The sequence below is a fragment of the Salminus brasiliensis genome, chromosome 13 (genome assembly GCF_030463535.1).
Source record: "Salminus brasiliensis chromosome 13, fSalBra1.hap2, whole genome shotgun sequence".
In the NCBI taxonomy this organism is placed as follows: Eukaryota; Metazoa; Chordata; class Actinopteri; order Characiformes; family Bryconidae; genus Salminus; species Salminus brasiliensis.
Window position 1 is genome coordinate 20490203 of NC_132890.1, and position 19193 is coordinate 20509395.

Genomic DNA, 19193 nt, shown 5'->3' on the forward strand with positions numbered 1-19193 from the left:
GCCTGTTACACTTTCTGGTCTGCACATTTTGTGTGTATTGATATTAAAATATATTTTATAATTATATAGTAATGGAGACATATATATGGTTGTATTATGCTAAAAGTGTATAACCTGTCCCAGAATTCATCAATACACAATACACAGTACTGTACACTGAATATATTTGTTATGTATAATAATATTCTGCACTCTATGTAATTGTATACGTATTGTATAACGTATATAATGTCCTTCATATTTCTTGTATTCATGATTTCTTTTCTTGTGTTCTATTCTATGGTTTTTGTTACAATGCTACTATGTGCACTGCTGGTAGATGCTAACTGCATTTTGTTGAAGTTAGTTAAAACTAAGTGTAAATAAGTAAAAGAATAATCTAGAAATAACAAATACTTTTGGAAAGCAGTATAAAACGCTAAAACGACAAAGAACAGTAACAGAAATACACAGCCATGCTTATTACAGTTAATTCAGTGTTCCTTCAAAATATAAGAACGCATTATTATTATTATTATTATTATTATTATTATTATTATTGTTATTATTCTTATTATTCTTATTCTTCTTCTTATTATTATTATTATTATTACTAATAATAATATTATAGAAAAACAAAAGAAATTTGGTTGATTATTAAAACATTCACTGAAATTCAGCGAACCTGCCTGACGTCACTCGGCTCTTCTGCTCCCCATTGGTGGGCCTTTTATAGTTTGGTCACGTGTCGCGCTGTGCGGGTGTAGAGGAGAGCGGACGGGCTGCTGCAGCGGGCTGGCCGAAAGGGCTTTTGTTTATTATCTATATTTCGCTTTCAGGTTCTAGTGTAGGTCTGTTTTTTTTCTCTAGCTCCTCACAGAGACTGTTCCTCAGACAAGCCGGACTGCGGGGTGTGTGAGGACAGGTAAGCGCTGAATGTCTCTTATGTTCTCTGCAGGAATGTACACTGTATTTCCTTCACCGCAGGCAGGCTGTGTGTGTGTTTCTGAACTGGGACAGAGTTGGGGCATTAACATCTCTCACGTTTGAAAAGGGTAATCTGCTGAATATGCTATTCAAGTGAAGAAAATAAGCCTAAACGGGCTCTTGAACTAACTGCTGTTGGTTTTGGCGTGTAATTGAGTGGTGTTAGACTGTCGACTGCTGTCCCAAACCCTGATTAAGTTTTAAAGTGGACTAAAATTAGCTTCCAGAGCTGAATCAACAATGCTGCTGAAGTTTAGTCCAAGACTACACTCGAGCCACGTGTCGTCTGATGTATTTGAGGGTAAATTAGTTGGAAATTCATTATAGATTCGAGAGGTATTGGTCAGGCCTTCATGCTATAGGACTCCCCCACCCACGTGACCTGATGAACTCAGTTGTTTTGACTGTATAGCGTCTCGCGATTAAATTTGCGAGTCTTAACGTTAAGAGCTGTATGCGTTTAGATAATCATTTATAGCAGGTACTTTCAAAGTAATGCGAGTTTCTCAGGGTTGCAGTTACGTTCCTTCTTAATCTTTCTCTTCGTCTGGTCGTTTTGGGGTTTAGCGTTATAGAAGTCAGTACACCGATAATATTACCACATCGCCGAGCCGTACTTTAAATTAGAATCCCGCCGATATGGGAACTGTGTGCCCATGCTGATATCCCATGATGTCGATGTTTATATCTGTAGATGTATCGTGGAGGTGGTCATTATGTCTGGAAGACTGACTGACTGATTGACTGGTAAACAGTCATGTACAGTACATAATAATAATAATAATAATAATAAAGGGCATCAGAGAGGCTGTCTCAGCTCAGCCTGTGGTTTTCATGCATAAGTCTGGGTTTGTGTTGCGTTTAATCTCAATTTCACACACATTTCACTTTAACACAGTCTGTCAAAGTAAACTAAGCTGGGCTTTCATAACATTTAATATCCAGCATGAAGTTGTATTGGAGTGTTCTTGTTTCTGATATGAGACGTACAAGTGTTGATGTATGTTTTTGTTTGTGTTTATTTGAACAGCGTTGATGTGAGTGAAGCTTCTCAGTGCAGTTAATCTAATGTAGTTCAGTAATCCCGTGTTTGTTGTTTGGTTTAGATGGAGCTGATCAGTCAGGTGTGTGTGTGCACGCGCGCACAAGCATGTGTATGAGAGAGAGTGTGTCACGTTACTGTGAGGAAACCTGAAAGCAGGACATTTTCCTGACTCAACGGCCTTTGCTTCCTTTATTTTCTCCTTATGGCTGTAACGTCTCTTCCTCTTTCTGCTGCTTTTGTTTCTGTATCGCTGACGGACAGCGATTTCTGCTTCATCAGCTGACCCTCAGACTATAGACACACACACACACACAGTATTCAGGATAGACAATAGTTCCCAACACACACACACACACAAACAGCTCTTCAGAGGTTTGGGGTACAGGTGCGCTGATGCTGATATCCAATATTGTTAAGAAGCATACTGTACATTATTATATTTATCATTTAATAGCTTATTTTTCTGAGATTACATTCGATCTGACTGAGTTTATACTGCTTACTGTTATTGTTTGTTACTGTATGTAATAAGAAAGTGACTCCACACTTGACTCCATTATTTGTGTTTTCATGTAGGACCAGATTTGGCTTTCTTCTCCAGTTATTCTGACCAACCCCACAAATATGAAGTCTGAGATTCCGTATGAAAAGGTACTATTTCAAACATGATTTAGTCATGTCTTAATTTTACTATTATTAAAAGTAATAAATATAAATATCTGTTTTACAGAATGTTAAGTTATCTTAAACCTAGAAAACCTAAAAATACATTAATATATTATTTATGTAATGCATACATTTCTGAGCATTTTTATTCATGTGATTTATTTTCTTTCCAGGTGGCTGACGTGGAGCGGAGTAAGTTGGAGGCACACCTGAAACCTCAGAAGGTACAAAAATAAAACATATGCTATACCATGCAATACCATGGTGTAATATGCATGCCATCCATTACTTGTTAGGATAGTCACACTTTTCTAGCTTTTCTAGCCTGTGTGTAAAATGGCAAAAATGGTAGAAAATAGACAGGAAAGACAGAAGAGTGACTTAAATCACCCCTTTTCTGACATAATAACCAACAGACTGCTGTTGTGTGTGCTGTTTGTGTACCGTTGGCTCTGAGCTGATCTCAGTTGAAGTACCCATCCTTTCTGTTCCACCGTGCCACCTGCTGCAGTGAGGAATTTTTCTTTTTCTTAAACATCAAAAAAGAGCTTTGTTTTTTACTGATAGATGCAGTGACATTACCCTTTAGTTGCCAAAACAAGACTAAAGTTGGCTTATAACCCTCCATTCCACATTAAATCAGTTATTGTGTACGTTTCAACAGCAGACCAGAACTGCTGTATCATTTAATGTGGAATAAAACGTTTGAGTAAGATAACTTCAGCTTTGTTTTGGCTAAAACGTTTTTAGCTCTTTCTTTTGTTTTGTTCACTGTAATAAAGTCACAAATGAATAGTAGATAAGGCGGGGTAGAGTAGAGTAGTTTTCAAGTTCCTCACTGCAGCAGGCAGCAGCTGAAATCAGTCTGTTAAAAACTAGAGGATGCCAGAGAGCATTTCGCTACAACAAAAGCAAGGATCAGATGTGCATTGGGCTTTAAAAGCCAGTACACGACCCATTAAAAATCGGGACATCCCTATACAAAATAATTTTTTTTTTTTCAAGGGATGATCTGTGTGTATTAGTTTAAGATCTTATTCTTCTTTATGTTGTGTGTGTGCATGTGTCGTTCTGTGTCTGTGTAGTATTACAGGTGTTTGCTGATCGTTACCTGTCTCACCACGGTGCTGTTGGTGCTGTTTGTCCTGCAAACTCTCCTAGTTCCCACGGTGACCTCCTCGTCCAGCCCATCTGGCCTGCAGGTGCACATTCCCATCAGAGACACCTGTACTGACCCCTGCAGGTGAGAATGGGCCATGTTTACATCATATCAGGGGCTCTCAACAGTTTTATTTCAGCCCTAATTAAATGGATGATTATTGAATTAAAAATGTCATTAGTGTGGGTTTGGTGTGCATCGCTCTGTTGTAGAGAAACTAACCCAGTCAGAATCGTTCACAGTGGTGGTGAATAACACCAGACATCTGAAGCTCCCTCACAGAAAGGCATTACACCAAATGGTTACGACTACACTGCCTGATGTCTGATACACTGTTTTGCCAGGGATTTGAGAAGATTTTGGTTCTAAAACATGTTTTTAAAATTCCCAACGTCCCCCATGAAGATGTCTTTTTTTCAGATTTGCTGCTATTTTATTAACATTTTTATAAAACTCAGAAGACACATGCAGGTTCACCGGTGGGTTTGGATAGTAAATAAAATGTCCATATGTTGTGTTGTAGTCATGGCAACCAACGCCTGATTCCATTCACTGAGTCGGTCAGTTTCTCCACAATGAAGCACTTTTTTTCATTCCACCAATTTCATCTCAAACATGCGATTTATGCAAGAATTTAGAAAAATGGGTGAAAATTTACAAAAATTCCTAGTTGATGAACAGGTGTAGCACAAAATCCTCTCAGCTGTTTAAACCAGACTTCTCTGTGTCTCAGCTGGAGTTTCAAAACACACTGTTTCTGCTTTTGCGGCTGCATTGTGCAGCTTAATGTTTTCATGAATGTGCCTCTGATTTTTTACAGAATAGTTTTGGTGGAGAGTATTCCAGTCGGGTTGGAGTTTAATTCCTCAGTCACGCACCCCTCCATCTATCAGACCTGGATGAACCTAATCTCAGGGGCTCAGAGCAGCCTGGACATCGCCTCCTTCTACTGGACTCTGACCAATAAAGACACGGGCACACACGAGCCCACAGCCAATCAGGTGAGAGGATGTGTGCATACAATTATGGACCATGATCATATACGTGCATGAATTCTGGGTGATTAAGGTCCAAATTAAGTTACTATATTAACTGTATAGTGCTGTGCGTGGAAATGAAGAGTAAGACGGGGGGTTCAGGAGTGTGTGCTGAGGTAGACTAGTCTGGTTTTGTAAACAGCATCTCTTGCATAAACAAATTGTACAGTGCACCTTTCCTTATTCTTTCCTTATTCTATAATTAGACAGACTGTTTCTGTTACTGTGCCTTGAAGACTGATCTATGTAAATGAGCTCTGCTCCAACTGATTGTGCCTCATTCAAAAAGTAGTTGGAGTTATTCCCACCCTGAGAACTGCACTATGAGTTACTATGAGTGGGCTAAACTGTGGTGGGCTGAATAGATGGAGAAATGTAAGTAAGCTGGTTCTCATGACATTAGAGGAATAGGTCTGATTAGTGTATTTTTCTTTCCACAGGGCGAGAAGATTCTTCAAGAGCTCAGTCAGCTCTCTGGGAAGATAGCAGTGCGAATTGCTGTGAACAAGCAAGACAAGCGATCGCAGGATCTTCAGCTGCTAATGGACTCCGGTAATAAACACTTGAATGCTCCATTTTCACTGAATGAATGCTGAAATGGTGGTGTTTCAGGACAGATTTAGTTGACTTTAGTATAGCAGCTTCTGTTGATAGTTCTTCTAAGTGATAGTCGTAGAAAAATAAAAATTGCCTCAGTTTAATTCTCTCTCAAATGTAGTCGATCTGCCAGGTCATGTTTGGTGTTTCTTTAGTTTGAAACTTGAGTTACAAGCCTAATGCAGCTAACAAGCAATGAATGCTTATACCCCACTAATTAGCATGGTACTTACCGCAGGGCAAAAAAACATCTCAAAAACATATGCTGGGTAATCTCTGCAAGACTTGATTTTAAAGTGCCCTTGATCTGCTGCACTATTGCCTTAAGGGGTTTTGTAATTGTGAATGTTTTGCTAACGCCTCCCCTCACCTGCACTTTTAATGAAGTTTTCTTCATTGTCTGGTCCAAAAATACACCTCCACCCTCTCTCCCCTTAGAGCCCTCTGTGTAAATAAACATGCAGAGAGAATATTAGATTTTTCGGTACACCGCTGCTTTAAATTCTGTGTTCTACAGGTGCTGATGTGAGGATGGTGAACATGCGGGATTTAACCTCTGGAGTGCTGCACACTAAATTCTGGGTGGTGGATAAGAAGCATATTTACATCGGCAGTGCTAACATGGACTGGAGGTCGTTGACACAGGTGATCATATTTTATTACAGTATCAGACACTGTTCACTGCTTACAATCTTTTTATCATTTGTCTCCGGGGTTTTTTTGTGACTCATTTAGCTCAGACTCATGATTGTACCTGTGCAGTATCCCAGGGCTGCACCGCAGAAACCCCTCCTTATTAAAATGCTAGTTTGTTGAAAAATCAGATTTGCCAACCCAGATTTGCTTCCACCGTTAGTTACTGTTGCTATACTATATTGACAAAAATATTGAGACACCTGCTCATTCATTGCTCCTTACAAAATCAAAGATATTAAAAATGCTTTTGTTGGTACCCCTCTACCCCACATCTGGCATTAGGCATGGTTACAATAAGGTAATGTTTACCTGCCCCACATGTCCTGAGTTCAATGTCTTTGACAGTACTTCTCTATACGAGACAAGCTGTGCATTTACACGTGTGTGTGTGCAATGGGTGCAACTTAAAGTAGCTGAATGCATTAGTTAAAAGGTGTGTCTGCAAACATTTGGAGATGGTGTATGTGGGTCTGCCTTTCAGCACTTGCTCTCTGGTAATATCCACAGCACATGTGCTGATCGACGTTTGTCAAATTTTAGCAATCTAGTTGAACTAATGACATGTACAAGTGCATTAATGCACTATATGGACATAAGTATTGGGACTCTTGAGTAATTTACCACAACATGACTAAGATGAACCTTAAAACTATGTCTATGTCCAGTCCTGATGAATGACTGTTCTTCTGTTTTTGTTAACCCCCTAGTGCCAGCTACTGTTGCTAATATGAAACTAAAATGACCTCAAACATCAGTTGGGCATTAGAGCGTCAAGGTCCCCAAATCACATGTCCGATTAACCAGGCCCAGTGCAACATCAGGCTTTGGCAACCATTCTCTGCTACTAAAACCTGTTGGGTAATTTACCACAGTGTGACTAAGATAGACCTTGAAACTGTGTGAATGAATGTATAATGACTGTTAAAAACTGTTTCAGCATTACAGAAATAAAAAAGGATTTAATAAAATATTTACCTTTATGTAAATTGTATATAAATCAAAGTCATGGCTTCTCATTTGTTATAGTAAGGAAGGTATGACTGGGCATTAAAAATGAAAAAACTTTCAATACTAATGATGAAACAGCACTATAGGATAGCATCTATCAGTAAAACTTTTTGTTCTTTGAGCGTCTTGATAACATCCTTCAGCAGAACTTCTCAGTCTCCTGGAAAACAACCTCCAAGGCCTTGTGTCCTTGTCTTTGTGACTGTGCTAAAGAGAGTGCATATGAAATCACATTTATTTCTCTAATTGTTAAGTAAGAAGTTAGAATAAAAATTATATAAATTGGTAAAACATTGAATGAAGATCGGTGTATAGGCATGGTTGTGTCCAGACACTTCCATCAGGACACCTACACGTTACAACTTCAGGAGCTTTCATGATATTTTATTATAAATCCATAGACATTAATGTAGAGTTACCCCTTCCCCTTTGCAGCGCTAACAGAGTTGTTGAGTCAGCAGAGCGTGCTTCAGCACTCTGCGACCCAGCTCTGTATCTTGGTCTGCCGCTTCATGGCTCAGTTGCTGTGGTTCCCAAAAGGCTTCCACTTTTCAATAATACCACTCACAGTTGATGGTGGAATATGCAGAAGGGAAGTAATGTCACCAACTGACTTGTTGCAACCGTGGCATGGAGTACCCATTCTTTCCCATTCCACCCTGTTACATGCATATTACTGCATGATTGCGTGCTTGATTTTATACACCAATGGCAATGGGGCTAAATGAAATATCGAAATTCAGTGATTAAGATGAATATTGGTGTGTTCCAATATTTTTGCCCATATAGTGTATTTACACAGTTTACAAAGTTATTTGTGTAAGTACTGCATAGTCCTGTTCAGACTCTTTTGTCATGTTGAGCTAAGTTAGGAAAAGTACTTTACATTAAAAGTAATATTAAGGTTTTGGTTTATGGCTGTAAAAAGTTGTGTGATCACTCCTCAGGTGAAGGAGCTGGGTGCGGTGGTGTACGACTGCAGCTGCCTTGCCAATGACCTGGGCAAAATCTTTGAAGCTTATTGGTACCTGGGTCAGAGTAAGACAATCCCTACTCCCTGGCCCAGCCAATACGCTACAGCCTACAACAAGGACACACCCATGCAGCTGTCACTCAATGGCACGGATTCCAGCGTCTACCTGTCGGTAAGATTTCAGTTTTCTGGAATATTAACCTTGCAACCTGGTTTTTCAGTTGCATGAAACATGGAGGAGTCAATCAGCCTTGCGTTCAGCAGAGCTAGAAACCATACTCTGATTAAAATGGCCAAAAAAAAATTATATATCATGATTCACAATATACTTTATTTAACATATCAAGGATATTATCAGTGATTAAAGATCACTGACCAGCTCCACGTTTCATTACTGACAGTGTAATTAGTGCAGTTTAATTGGTTAAAGGGTGGCAAATTCTGTATACTGATCACTGTACTAAGTATGGGATGGTATTTGGATAGCCGTAGCCACTACTGCATTTTGTCTGTGTGTAAAAATAGAATAAATATTGTGGATTGTGATATACTTTTACCATATTGCCCACATTGCGCACCACCTACATTTATCTTGGTCAAAGATGTAATAAAGCCTAAAAACAGAAGGTGTTTTTTGTGTTTTTATTTTGTTTTGTTTTGTTTTTTCCCCTTGTGATCTTCACCAAAATCATGACGGTAGCTGAGTGGTTGCAGTGCCATTGTTTTGTTGTCTTGAAATAATGGGTATTGTTTGTTGCTGTACAGAAGCTCTGGAGTTGGTTTCATTTTCTATTGTTCAGATTTCTGTCTTCATGAGCTTTTAAAGCTTACTGAGCTCAAAAGGTAGTGTCTGTGTCTGCTCTCTTGGTCGGACAATGTTACTGTACCCTCATCACTTTTACTGCTCATGGGTTTTATGTCTGATAAATATGCTTTAAATGCTTTCACTTTTATTATGCTTTAATAAATGCTTTTCTAGTACTTCTTATTTATATAATTGGGCTATATTATGTATATTATAGCTGTATTTATTAATATAGCTGTATTTATAGTCAAGTTTACTGTTTCCTATTTGCCACTTCTTACTACTATTTTAAGTGCTTTTTTTATGCTGCTCTCTTGTTTGATTTTGCTGCTGTAAAAACTGACTTTCCCCGTGGGATAAATAAAGTGATCTATCTATCTATCTCTATCTATCTATCTATCTATCTAGAATTATTTTCATTTTCAGTTACTCAGACGTTTAATGATTCCCCCCCAGAGTTCCCCCCCTTCTCTGTGTGCGGAGGGCAGGACTGAGGACCTGCAGTCCATTCTGAGTGTGATTGACGATGCCCAGCAGTTCGTCTACATCGCTGTGATGAACTACCTGCCCACCATGGAGTTCTCCACTCCTAAAAGGTCTCTGTTACCCTCAGCTTTGTGGAAAATACTATAAGCGACTAATACTTCTGCATTTGTTCAGTGATGGGCTGAGCGGTCTTTGTATAGAGTGGTGTGCACTCTATACAGCAGCCATATGAGAATATTTGTTACTGTGAGTTACTATAAGTAGAAGATGAACTAAGGAGGTGAAACATGCCTTTTGGACATCAGTTCATCTTTCACTTACTTGACTATTGACAGTAATCGATACATTGAATTGGAGTGCCCAAACATTTACATTCCACTGTAAATATATGCTGTATGGGCTATTATTTGGTGTAATATAAAAAAGAATTTGAACATATTTTGTTTACATAATTAATGGAATATTGAATGAAACACAAAACAATGTTGGATAAAGTGGAATATTTACCATTTTATTAGTTTTTACATTTTTGTGGAAACAGTTAACATACACTTATATACCTACGTATCCCAAGCAAACACTTAAAGCAACAGTCATTTATTCTCCATTTAATTTTAAAGAGAATGATGATGATGATGATGATGATTGTGTGTGTGTGTGTGTGTGTGTGTGTGTGTGTGTGTGTGTGTGTGTGTGTGTGTGTGTGTGTGTGTGCTGCAGGTACTGGGCCGATATAGACACTCAGCTGAGGCGTGTGGCGTTTGAGAGGAGGGTTCAGGTGCGTTTGTTGATCAGCTGTTGGAGCAGCTCCTCTCCGATCATGTTTCCGTTCCTCCGCTCACTGGCCTCCTTACAGCATGACAAAAAACTGGACATCCAGGTGGTGAGTAAGATGGTCATGGTTATTAAGTTTAGCTGAAAAATCATTGCTTAGCATAGTTTTGTTTATTTTATGCAGATTTTATGCAGTTTTTCTAGAGATGATCTATACTTGCTTAAATGAATCTGTTTAAATTAAATGGAATGTAACAGATTCAATTATATCTGACCTTACCTTCAACCTAAATCCTAACCTTAATCCTAAACCTAACCCCTTCAAGAGCCCATCATCTATGAAACATCTGCACTGATTTCTCTCTGATTTTTTTTTTTCTTTCTTTTAAAGGTGCAGAAACTGCATTTTAACAGCGTGGTCTGTTAGATTTGTATTGTTAAGTTAGGCCAATTATTATATAATTATTATATGATATTATTATAGGTCATCTATGTTTACAGCCCTTTCCATCATATTTCCATACCCACACACAAAATGCACTCAATGTAATCAGTTTTACTGTAGCAGACTGAACGCCACTTTTCTAATGTTCAGGATTGAGCAGGTGATTTAAAGGTGCGGTAAACTGAGCTGATGCCTATGAAAATAGAAGAACTGAATTCTGCTTAATGAACATAAACTTAAATCAGCTGATCTGGTCTGTTTTAGCTGTTCAAAATCAGTCTGTATATATTGAAAAGAGTGGAGTTCAATTTTGCTTTTCCTTCTTTCTGTTTGAGGCTTCTGTTACTCTCAGTTCTCTGAACTTTGTGAGTGGTGTGTTTTGTTTCCTTTTAACATGTGATTTTTCTTTTTGTTTTTGTTTCTCCACAGAAAATCTTTATTGTTCCCACAACCCCAAGTGAAAAGCAAATTCCCTATGCCCGAGTCAACCATAACAAATACATGGTGACTGACAAGGTGGCCTACATTGGTATGAGCACACATTTACTCAACACTGACTACCTGAATCTGTAAATCCACTATGGATTATTCCGAGTATCCACTGTGAATTAGTCAGTATTTTCACTAAATTAGGCAGTATCCACTATGAATTTAGTTGTTTTTGATTATTGTCTTATATTATTATTGATTATTTGATTATTATTTAGTTAGTACAGTTAATTACTTTGAATTACTCTTTATCCACTATGAGTTGTTTGGTATTTACTATGAATTATTTAATATCCACAATTAATTATGAATTATTTAGTATGTATTATGAATGAATTTGTCTACAATTAATTATTCAGTACCCACTTTAAATTAAGTAGTATTTTCACCAAGTTAGACAGTATCCACTATGAATTATTTAGGAACTACACTTCATTATTTAGTATCCACTACAAATTACTTAGGAACTGCTATGCATTAGTGAAGTAAATACTATGAATTATTCAGTAACTGCTGTGAATTATTCAGTATCCCTAGTCAGTAATTCCTATGCACTATTTGGTAGCTATGCTGCTATGAATCAGTTTGCATCCACATTGAATTAGTCAGTATTGGCCATGTTATTCGGTTATGGCAAGGATGTTTTTTTGTTTCATTATCCACTATAAAACTAATTTGTAATGTATTTTTAAGAAAAACTGCAAAAACTCTAGTCTTGAAATAAAGCCAGGTTTTTTTCTTGCATTGTTGTAAACTGATGGCATGTGAATTATTTATGCATTTGCATTAATGTGTTGCATTCTTTTAGATGGCCACTAGAGAGTACCATAAATCTCCAACATAATTTGACCTCTGTATTTTTGTCTTTCTGCAGGCACATCTAACTGGTCTGGAGACTATTTTGTAAACACAGCTGGTTCTGCACTGGTGGTGAATCAGACTTCAGCCCAATCTGTGGATCAAACGGTCCAGCAGCAGCTGCAGGCTGTGTTTGAGAGGGATTGGGACTCCCAGTACAGCACCCAGCTCAAACACAACTCTGACCTCAAGGACATATGCAGCACATTGGACAGCCAACAGGGAGCACTGTAGACTGCAGTTGTGCTAAGTGACTGGTCAGCCATTAAGGAATTGTGCCTGCCTTTTCTTGTGCTGGAGGCCAAAAATGTTACCTGTGGAGACTATGTATCTGTCCCCTGCACCTGTAGATGGTTTAATTACCAAGTAACCACTAACACATGATGATTAATTAAATAAATTGTTGAATTAGGACAGTCTTGGTTGTTGCTTTGGCGCCCCTTGTGGCACCAAAGCATTATAAATTATGTTGAAATTATGTTGTGGAAACGGTCTGTGTTAATTAAGTGTACAGCTCAGGTGCAGCAGACATAGACTGGTTTCAAAAATGCTGGAGTTTACCTTTAAGGACACTTTTTTTCTATTTTGTGTGTTTTATTCTCATTTAAAGCCTTTTTGTCTCAGGTAGTGAGGAATACAGCTTGTATCTGACGCACACTGGGGAATTAGAACAGTGCTTAGGGCCGGTTTCACAGTCCTAAACTAATCAAAAACCTGGAAATCATTAAGAAGAAGTGATGTGGGAAGATCAAGCCTTTCATTTGGTCATTTTGTTCATTTGAATTAATTGGAACATGTCCTAATGTGATGTAATGTCTAAGCGATGCCTTCACTGTCTAGCATCGCCTACACAGAGTAATGATCATCAGTAGGATCATCCTACCCTCCCAGTGAGACGGGGAAGTTATGCTTTGGGAACTTTCGGACACCGATGGATGGCTTTGGCATCACCAGGGATCTTTTGATGACCGTTTTAAAAGTCTCACCCTATACTGCACAAATATCTTAGCAAAATCGTCTTAACTTATTTCCAACTTATTTTTACTTCTTTCAAGGGATACAAAAAGGATTTTATTCTATTGACTGGTGTTTAGATTAATTCAAGAAATAACAGATCGTAGTAGTTCAAGAAGTAATGCTTGAAACCAGCCATATTATCTGCCAGTGGAATAAAACACTTTTTACTGGTAGAGAGGGAGTGCTCAGTGTGATGCTCGCTCGACCAGTTAAAAAACATGTTTGCTGGGTTGCTTTTGGGAAACCCAGCTCAGATTGTATCGCTTATTTATTTTTAGCAGTTGCCGATAAACATTGGTGTAATCTGGGGCTAAGCACTGTCTGTGAAACCAGCGCAAAGCATAATCACTTCAGTAAACCCACTGAAAGGTTTAAACTAGCATATCTTGTTTGTGGTGAGTTTTTATGGACTATAAAATTACTGCTTCAGTGAAATCCTCAGGTGTCCTCGCTGGACACTGCTGGAGTTGTAGGGAATATTTTAAAACCTTGGTACTAGGTATTGTGCACAATGGACAGTGTTTGTTTTTATTATTATTTTCTGTTATTACACTAAATATGGTTTCATGCACATCACCAGCTGAAAATATCAAAACAGGGAAGCTTTGAAATGCCTTTATTTCATTTCCCTCTTCATTTTTAGGTACAGACAGCATTATGATCCATTTGCACGTATTATTATTGTTATTAATTTTAAACAGCTTGGGTGCTTCTAAACAAATCTCTAAATGCTCCTCTGTTCAGACGCAGAGCCGACAGCATGTCAACACACCAAACTCAGGGAAGTGTGTGTGGGAGGGGGGTGGTTATAGTTTTTTTTTTTTTGTTTTTTTGTCTTGTGGTAGACACTGGTGGTATGTCAGCAGGTTGATAAATTCCATACATTTATCCATTTCTGTCTGAAATGGTGTGAAATGTCCTTTAATGCAGATGTTCTGAGAACAAATCTGTGGATTTCAAATAAATCAAACCACATGATTAAAAAAATAATTGTATTACCTACTTTATCATTAAGTCTTTTGGTCACATGGAGATTTGTTAAACATGTTTACTGATTAGTAGCACATCTTAATTTCACTGTGAATATATCCATGGAAGTGATCTGTCAAATTCCAAACTACAAAAGCATGTATACCCATACACTATTCCATCAGTTTAAACCAATCAGAACACGTTCTGTGGGATTTGTCCTTAATTGTGCTAAAGTATAGTTATGGGTTGGCCAAACACTAGAACTAGATGTCTGAACCTCTAAAAGCTCCCTCACAGAAAGTCATTACACTAGATGGTTATGAATATACTGTCTGATGCCTGATGGTGAAGGGATATATGCAGGGCGTTGCGTGGCTGAACATTGTCCCTAAAGAAAACACAATGCCATCAACATTGCATATAAAACACGTGTAGGTTTGCTGGTGCGTTTGGGTAGTAAATAAAATGGCTATGTTTGTGTTGTAGGAAGACACCTAGTTTCACACCAATCCCCACTCCCCAGGAAAGTGTTCATCGCAAAAACACTGGAATATGCAGGAATGTTGACACATCACCTTTCTTCTTCAACAAACTACCAAGCTTGATTTATATATTCTTTGCGAATAATTATGCTTTTATTAGGTAACATGCTCCTGAGATATAGTTTTACACTAAATGCCAAGCTCTAACATGTTGTTTCTGTCTCTGGTCCAACTATGTGTGTCTGATTCAGTCTGATATCACTCTGGTAGGAGTTGTAGCCAAGACTGTCCGGTGGAGGAGGACACTGGACATCGAGGGTACAAGAGGAATGGGCTTCAGAACACACCTCCTGTTGGAAAAATAATCATACTAGGGCGAAGAGGCCATAGCTTTAAAGCAACATTATGTGGCATTTTACTCTACAACTGCAGTGACAGAATTATGTTAATAGTACACTGCCTTTAGGAGGGAGAATTGCTTCTCTGTCATTCCCACTCCGGGCAGGAACGCTGCATTATGGCATGCTGGAGCTACACACGGCCTCACTCTAACCACTCATATTTGTGTAAAATCCTAGAATGATAGTAATACTCCTGTTCATAGTTCATTGCTTGTAGAGATTTCATGAAAACAAACCATTGCTGGGAGGGTGAAGTCTAGCATGTAAATTCTCCAAATCATGTGATGAACTTTACTAAAGAAAAGGGCCTTCCACTGAGTGTTCTATGTAGCACCAGAAAGGGCTCTACTGTCCTTATCAATTGTCCAGGAACCCTTTCTGCCTAGAATGCACTAATCTAAATTCAGCTGCATGATGTCTTGCTTACCTCAAGGTTGTCGTGGCTGCAGAGTTGGTGTGTGCGCTGACCCTCAGATGAAAGCTCCTGGTTATTAGGCAGCGTTTCAGATGTAAAGAACTGTGGAGGGTCACATGGTTCCTCAGGAGAGTTTGATGGCGGGAGAGTGAAGAGCATCTCCTGCGAGACACCAGAGGAAGCCGTAGAGGCGGATTCTTCAGTGCTTCCAGAATGGGGCATGTAGAACAGGTTGCTGGCGGGGACAGAGCAAGATGGAGGTACGTGGGGGTGCTCGATGGATTGTGTTGTGTCGTTTAGCAGGGTAAGCATGGAGGCTATCTCAGTCTGAGCAGCATTGATGGAGTGTGGGCAGACTCGGAGCTCATTGACCGTAGCAGCATTCTGAATGGGCTTGGCTGCAATATCTCCAAACCAGCTCGCTGGAGTGTGCTCCTGCTCTTCTGTATCTGCAATGCTAAGCGGCCCCATCTTCTGCATTATGTTTTCTACTTGGATATGCCATGGAGCTCCTACTGGCTGCAGATCAGAGCATGTTACAAGGTCATGCAGTCTCTTGTCGGAGTATTGGGTTCCATCACAGCATGACTGGCTGTGTATCTTCTGGTTACAATGGTGATCCCCTTCTGAACAGTGATGGCTAGCTTCTTCTAGAGTGCTCAGTTTTGATGAAATGTCCTTCACGTGTTGATCTCTGTAGGATGGAGGCGGAGCTTGAGGTCCTGCTGTTGGGTTCCAGGTGCTGATGCTGTGATCTTGGCATGACCTTTTAGGAATTAGGGCTTTCTGAAGCTCTTGGAGCGAAAGTTCATAGTAACCCTGTGTTTCTGAGCTGCGAAGGTGGGTCATGGTTATAAATGCGTGTCTGAGAGCAGCATTGGGAACTATCCTAGAGTGGGAGTTGATTGCAAGTGCTCGTTTGATAAACTCCACCATACAGTAGCGGTCGGCAGCCTCTGCCACTGCACCTGCTTTTCTAAACGCCTGGTCATCCTCTGGACCATGCACACTGTACAACTGGTTCAAAGATTTGAGGACATACTTCCTTCGTTCAGGTGTACGAGAAGCTTTTGCGTCTGGCCCAATATTCTGCCCAGTAGGCCTCAGCTGCCAGACCGACCTACCGTGTGCAGTCTCTGTGAGTCTGAAGAATAGACAGGTCTTGGTGGCAGTGTTTAGCAGGTGTGGGCTGGGCAGGCCCTGGGTTTCGCAGATGTAACGCACCTGTTCAAATTCGGAGTCACCTGGGTACAAAGGCCAGCCCAGGTAAAGCTCGGCCATCACACAGCCCAGTGACCACATGTCCACCTTCTCACAGAATGGCAGGCCCAGTAGAATCTCTGGAGATCTATAAAACCTGGGGAGAGGAGAAAATATTAACATAATGTACAATTTAATTTATATAATCTACATAATATTATAAACTCTAGGTCAGACTCCATGTATAGTTGATGAAGGATAAATAAGTCACATCCTTTACAGAGACACACTTCAGTAGGAGCAAAAAATGTTCACTGAGGAGCCGTTAGGCTTTTCATGCATCTGTTTAGATGTTCCTTAGAAAACGTCTCACACTGAATTTTGGGGTGGAAAGGCAGGAAAGGATTTCTTCTGATGGCTCTTAAAGCCTGAAAGTTTTCTTGGTCTTTCAGACCTTAACCCTTTCTATTAACTTTATTACATTACGAACTAAGGAAACCGCAACACTATATGTCCAAATGTTTGTGGACACCACTTCTATTGAATGCATTCAGCTCCTTTAAGTTGCACCTATTGCTGACACATATGTGCAAATGCGCTTGTATGTATGCATTAGAGAAGTATTTCCAATCGAAAATAACTCCGGATCAGATAAACATGAACCTATTGGCCCAATGCCTAATAGCAATCATGGGCTGGAGAGATATAATATCTCTTGGGGTGCCCTAATGTCATGTTTGGTGTTTCTTTCCTTTTTTGACTGTAAAATAGTATAAAACATAATATGTTGTATAAAAGAATAAAATAAATAAAATCATCTTTAACTTGAAGATCAATTCTTTTTCTACTTACATACATTTAGAACATTTACATGCCACTGTATATATGTATATAAGCTTTATCATATGTTCACTGTTGCATTTCATATATTTGCATTGTAATTCATTGCATGCCGCGTCTTGTGTTGTGTTTCTCAGACCTGGACTGGATGTAGGGCTCTTTGACAAAGCGTACTTCTTTGAAAAAGCTGCCTGAGCCAAAATCTATCAGCTTGACCCTGAAGGGGAAGTTTGCCTGGTCCACAATCATGATGTTTTCAGGTTTGATGTCTCCGTGGATGATAGCCATTTCTTTGAGTTTGGCCAGCGCCCTCAGCAGCTGGCAGCTGACAGTGCGGATGTGGCGGACAGGCAGAGGCCTGAAGCCATTCTCCCGCTGGAACTCATGAAGGTTCTTTTCCAGCATCTCAAACACCAGGTAATACTGAGCATAATTTCGAAAGGATTCAAAGAAGCGCACAATGTGACTCTGGGCCACATCTGACTGTCCCAGGGCGGCCATGAGCCTCAGTTCGTTATTGACTAGGCCTCTCTGGTGGCAGTCAGTGGTCATGGCCTTAAGGGCCACTAGTTCTCCATCGCTGCCCCTCCAACACTGCAGGACTTTCCCAAATGTGCCCTTGCCCACCACTGCCAATGGGTGATACACCTCAGTGTCTGAGTAAATGTCCTCCATCTTCTAATCTGGACGCCCTCATTTCAACCATAAACATGTGGGTAAACAACGACGCGCTGATGGAACGCGACGCGACAATGACCGAACATTCCACCCGGACATCCAGTCTTTACCTATTTAGGTCAGCCATATTATCTCTAATATTGTGAAATATATTTCAATTGATTCATCGACAAATTTGTCTTTCAACAAATTCCACATTAACACATTGAGACTGCTAACCAAGAAGGAAGCTTGTTGTGGATTCTTATTCTAGTTGCTATAATACTGTATGTGTAGAATATTGGGCATTTGCGACCCAAAAGTGCACCATGTTAATTTGAGCAGGTCTTGCTGATTATTTGCTTACTGTAACACTTTGTATTATCCTAAATTACAATGAAGTCCTAACATTCATGATGTCATGATGACCAATTTCTGAAAATAATAACAATAACAATAACAAACCACCTGCAACAACCTGGAATGCTGTTGCAACGACCAATAAGCAACACTCTTGCAACCACCTGAAAACCATTTAGCCACTGAGCAACACCCTTGCTATCACCTAGCAACAATCACACAATAACACCCTAGCAACCACCATCACAACTACCTGACAACCGCTTGTTAACAGCTTTAAGATGTGAGAACTCACAAACACTTTTTTTCTAGTTGTAATCTGAAGATGTAAATCTCCAAATCTTTACCCTAACCAAATCTTTACGACTAAATGTTGCTGCTAGGTTTCCTCTTTGTGTATTAGTGACATACTCTGCACCTGAGGCGGTTCCTTTTAATGTCATTGTGCTTAATATTCAAATGGGAAAGTGTCGTGAGTGTCGGTCTGGATGTGTAGGCCTGCTGGTCCTCAGTCGTGATGTGTGATTCGCAAAGGAATCGTGCATTCAAGACTCTTTTCAGTGAATCATTTGGTATCTAAAATGTTTGAGATGTGATGGACAACTTAGTCAAATACTGAGGTACACAGAACCCAGTACAGGGCTCAGGGAAACGGGACAACTGGCGCAAAAATACGGCTTTTTTTTATCCACGCCTGTATTCCGACAAGCCCCGCCCTCTTGTGCTGGTAATGCCTGCATCTTGCATTGGGATTGGTTAGCGGTTCATACTGACAGACAGTCTATCGAATCAGATGGATTGTTCTAGCCAATCCCATCGTAGGACGAGGGATTTGGGCGGGGAAG

At 39.7% G+C, this 19193-nt stretch overlaps 2 protein-coding genes across 2 annotated transcripts; one reads left to right on the forward strand and one right to left on the reverse strand.

Moving 5' to 3' along the window:
- Nucleotides 1-615: 615 nt before the first annotated feature.
- Nucleotides 616-12415, forward strand: pld3 (phospholipase D family member 3). The gene is made up of 12 exons (XM_072695701.1): nt 616-904; nt 2588-2662; nt 2851-2901; nt 3763-3920; nt 4657-4837; nt 5314-5425; nt 5988-6115; nt 8122-8319; nt 9409-9548; nt 10159-10321; nt 11087-11186; nt 12021-12415. The coding sequence occupies exons 2-12, from the start codon at nt 2636-2638 to the stop codon at nt 12236-12238; spliced, it is 1476 nt and encodes a 491-aa protein (XP_072551802.1). The 5' UTR covers nt 616-904; nt 2588-2635; the 3' UTR covers nt 12239-12415.
- Nucleotides 12416-14678: 2263 nt separating this feature from the next.
- Nucleotides 14679-18006, reverse strand: LOC140575487 (homeodomain-interacting protein kinase 4-like). The gene is made up of 3 exons (XM_072695837.1): nt 17471-18006; nt 15304-16648; nt 14679-14780 (listed from the first exon to the last, which is right to left on the reverse strand). Exons 1-3 carry the CDS (start codon nt 18004-18006, stop codon nt 14679-14681), a joined length of 1983 nt encoding a protein of 660 aa, XP_072551938.1.
- Between the last annotated feature and the right edge of the window lie 1187 nt (nt 18007-19193).

Coding starts and splice junctions, on each gene's coding strand:
- LOC140575487 (XM_072695837.1), bottom strand. CDS start 18,006: ATGGAGGACATTTACTCAGACACTGAGGTGTATCACCCATTGGCAGTG. Junction 16,649..17,470: donor GAGCCCTACATCCAGTCCAG/GTCTGAGAAACA, acceptor TCCTCTCCCCAG/GTTTTATAGATCTCCAGAGA. Junction 14,781..15,303: donor GCAGCCACGACAACCTTGAG/GTAAGCAAGACA, acceptor CTCGATGTCCAG/TGTCCTCCTCCACCGGACAG.
- pld3 (XM_072695701.1), top strand. CDS start 2,636: ATGAAGTCTGAGATTCCGTATGAAAAG. Junction 2,663..2,850: donor CTGAGATTCCGTATGAAAAG/GTACTATTTCAA, acceptor TTTTCTTTCCAG/GTGGCTGACGTGGAGCGGAG. Junction 5,426..5,987: donor TCAGCTGCTAATGGACTCCG/GTAATAAACACT, acceptor TGTGTTCTACAG/GTGCTGATGTGAGGATGGTG.